Here is a 3,495-nt window from a genome sequence, read left to right as displayed (position 1 = left end):
GAGGAAGGAAAGGAGGAAGGAAAGGAGGAAGGAAGGAAGGAAGGAAGGAAGGAAGGAGGGAAGAAGGAAGGAAGGAAGGAAGGAAGGAAGGAGGAAAGAAAGGGGGATGGAGGAAGTACAGATGGAAGGAAGGAAAGAAGGGGAAGGAAGGAAGGAAGGAAGGAAGGGAGGGAGGGAGGAAGGGAGGAAGGAAGGGAGGGAGGAAAGGAGGGAGGGAGGGAGGGAGGGAGGAAGGAAGGGAAGAAGGAAGAAGGAAGGAAAGAAGGGGAAGGAAGGAAGGAAGGAAGGGAGGGAGGGAGGAAGGGAGGAAGGAAGAGAGGGAGGAAAGGAGGGAGGAAGGGAGGAAGGAAGGGAGGAAGGAAGAAGGAAGGAAAGAAGGGGAAGGAAGGAAGGAAGGAAGGAAGGGAGGGAGGGAGGAAGGGAGGAAGGAAGGGAGGGAGGAAAGGAGGGAGGGAGGGAGGAAGGGAGGGAGGAAGGAAGGGAGGAAGGAAGGAAGGAAGGGAGGGAGGGAGGGAGGAAGGGAGGAAGGAAGGGAGGAAGGAAAGGAGGGAGGAAAGGAGGGAGGAAGGGAGGAAGGGAGGGAGGAAGGAAGGGAGGAAGGAAGGAAGGGAGGGAGGAAAGAAGGGAGGAAGGGAGGACAGTGTGCAGGATGATCTGGTTTTTATTATCCTGTATATAGAAAATATTCACATGATCATTTTCAGACGAGGAATAAAAGGTTTGCAGTGTAAAATGAGAAATGATAAAGTGATAAAAAAATATATAATCAGCGGCCAGAAAGAGCCTCTGTCTTATATTACATTAATATCTATTTTTCTTTTTTTTAAACATTGCTTTTTGCTCCTTTTAGGCCCTTTTTAAGCACTTTGATCTGCACCTCTTGTATTTAAGGTGCCATGCTGTTTTTATAGAGAGCTTTACGGCTGCAAATAATAATTAATCTGTAGGTTACTCTCTCAATTAATTGATTATTTGTTTAGTCAATGAATGATGTTGTTGTTGCCCAAAGTCCTAAATAACATCCTCAAATGTCATTTTTGGTCCTCAATTCAAATATATTTTAATTTACTGTTGCAGAGGACTGAAGAAACCAGAAATATTCATATTTAAGATGCTGAAATTAAACAATTTGGACTTTTTCCCCCCTAAAAAAATGACTTAAAATGATTAAATCAATTATGAAAATATCAATCAATCAGTCTTATTTTATCTTAAGTCACTTTTCACATAGAGCAGGTCTAGACTGTATACTTTAATTTAATTTACCCAAAAGTTGGCAAATAATTTAACAGTTGACAGCGAATCAATGAATCCACTACTGATTTGCAGTTTGAGACGATTTACTCATTTCTGTAAGTTTTTCTTCTTAAATTCTCTAAAATAAATAAATAACTGGTTTATATTAAGGCCACAGCTGTTTAACACATCAGCAGCCATCATGAATGCTGCGTTCACTGTCTGTAGGCCGTCGTATAACCCACAACTCACCCACAACTGTGTCTAACCCTCGTGTCGTCCTCCCGGGTCAAATTGACCCCGTCTTCTTTCCTCCCTTCCTTCCTTTCGTCTGTATTTCCTCCACCCCCCTTTCTTCCCTCCTTCTTTCCTTCCTTCCCTCCTTCCTCAGTCTCTCCTCTCTTTCTTTCCTCTGTCCTTCTTTCCTACCTTCCTCCCTTCCTTCTTTCCTCTGTCCTTCCTTCCTTCTTTACTCCCTCCCTCCTTCCTTCCTCCCTTCTTTCCTCCCTCCCTCCCTCCTTCCTCCCTTCTTTCCTTCCTTCTTTCCTTTCCTCCCTTCCTTCCTTCCTTCCCTCCTTTCTTTCTTTCCTTCTTTCTTCCTCCCTCCCTCACTCCCTCTCTCCCTTCCTTCCTTCCTTCTTTCCTTTCCTCCCTTCCTTCCTTCCTTCCTCCCTCCTTTCCTTCCTTCCTTCCTCCCTCAGTTCCTTCCTTCCTTCCCTCCTTTCTTTCCTTCTTCCTTCCTCCCTCCCTCCCTCTCTCCCTTCCTTCCTTCCTTCCTTCCTCCCTTCCTTCCTCCCTCCCTTCCTTCCTTCCTTCCTTCCTTCCTCCCTTGACTCGAGGACAACAGGAGGGTTAACAATAAGAATATAAAATAATACTGAATGTTCAAAGCTGCAACATCCAGGTACAGAAATAGCATCTTATATAATCTTAAATGAAAATGATATTCCTTTAAGGACCCCCGGGGAGGATGCTGACCTTTCTGCATGACTCCTGAGTGGGAGAAAAGACACGCAGAGCAAAGAGCACCTCGATCGGAGGGGTGGGGGGGGGGCAACACAGCGGGAGGCGACACAAAAACAGAGGCGCTGTCAGGTTTGGGTCGGACACAGAGTTTCAAAAGGTAACGAACTTTAAAGTCTGTGTAAAGTCAGAATAAATATGTGTTCTGAGTTTGACATACCACAGAAAAGTGTGTTGTTAACCACCCTGCCAAATTTGAATGATTAAAAAAATCGCCAAATATATGAAATTAGGCTTCAAAGTTGTGTAAAAATCAGCCTCTTTCTCTGCTCCCAAACGCTGAAGCCCCGCCCCCTACCAAGTGTCACCTGTCAATCAAAGTCACCACCTCTACCAGAAACGTGGACGCTACATCTGAGAGCTTTCTGCTGCTAGCTCTGTGGCTAACTGGCTAACTACTACTACAGTCTACAGTTAGCCAGTTAGCTGAGTTAGCCATTGAGTTAGCAGCAGAAAGCTCTCAGACGTAGCGTCCATGTTTCTGGTAGAGGTGGTGACTTTGATTGACAGGTGACACTTGGTAGGGGACGGGGCTTCAGTGGACTCGGTGGCCACGCCCACAGCGTTTGGGAGCAGAGAAAGAGGCGGATTTTTACACAACTTTGAAGCCTAATTTCATATATTTAGCAATTTTTTTAATTATTCAAATTTGGCAGGGTGGTTAACAACACACTTTTCTGTGGTATGTCAAACTCAGAACATTCATTACAACATTATTCTTACTTCACACAGACTTTCTGTCCTGTGTGTGGAGAGAAATGGGATTAAACAGGAAGTAAACTCACCTGGGAGTGTTTGGAGACCCAGTGTCGCAGCACGTTGAGGACTCGGTTGGTCGCTGCTCTGCGGATGATGAATTCTTTGTCGCAGGATTTCTCTGAATTACTGAAACCTGAAAAAGAAATGAATTAAAAGATTAGTGCAGCAGGCGACACCTTGAACTGAAGCTGTGGAAGTGGGCCAGCTTTATACAGAGCACTGTTTCTGGACTCACAACTTAACCCTTACTTACTGTTTAGGGTCAAATTTGACATATTTTTACATTTGAAAGCATTAAAAACACCCAATACACATTTCTCTAAGTCTGACTTTTCCTAATGAGACACCAAATATACAAAAATGGAAGTAGAATGCATCATTTCTTTTAATTTTTGTGCAGCTTATAAACATTTTTATTCATGCAAATGTACAAATTTGACCTAATCACACCTGCATTGGTCTTCTCTCTTTTACAAA

The 3,495-nt window shown here is 44.0% G+C and overlaps 1 protein-coding gene across 1 annotated transcript in view; it reads right to left on the bottom strand.

The window, feature by feature from the left end:
- LOC128380689 (ras-specific guanine nucleotide-releasing factor 2-like) overlaps positions 1 to 3,495 on the bottom strand; it is a 66,065-nt gene that overhangs the window by 12,192 nt on the left and 50,378 nt on the right. Inside the window, 1 exon segment of the mRNA XM_053340555.1 lies at positions 3,045 to 3,151. Coding sequence (XP_053196530.1) covers positions 3,045 to 3,151 — 107 coding nt within the window.

The sequence above is a fragment of the Scomber japonicus genome, chromosome 19 (assembly GCF_027409825.1).
Source record: "Scomber japonicus isolate fScoJap1 chromosome 19, fScoJap1.pri, whole genome shotgun sequence".
Classification (NCBI taxonomy): domain Eukaryota; kingdom Metazoa; phylum Chordata; class Actinopteri; order Scombriformes; family Scombridae; genus Scomber; species Scomber japonicus.
The sequence above is the reverse complement of the archived record's forward strand: the minus strand, read 5'-3'. Positions and strand labels throughout refer to the sequence as shown.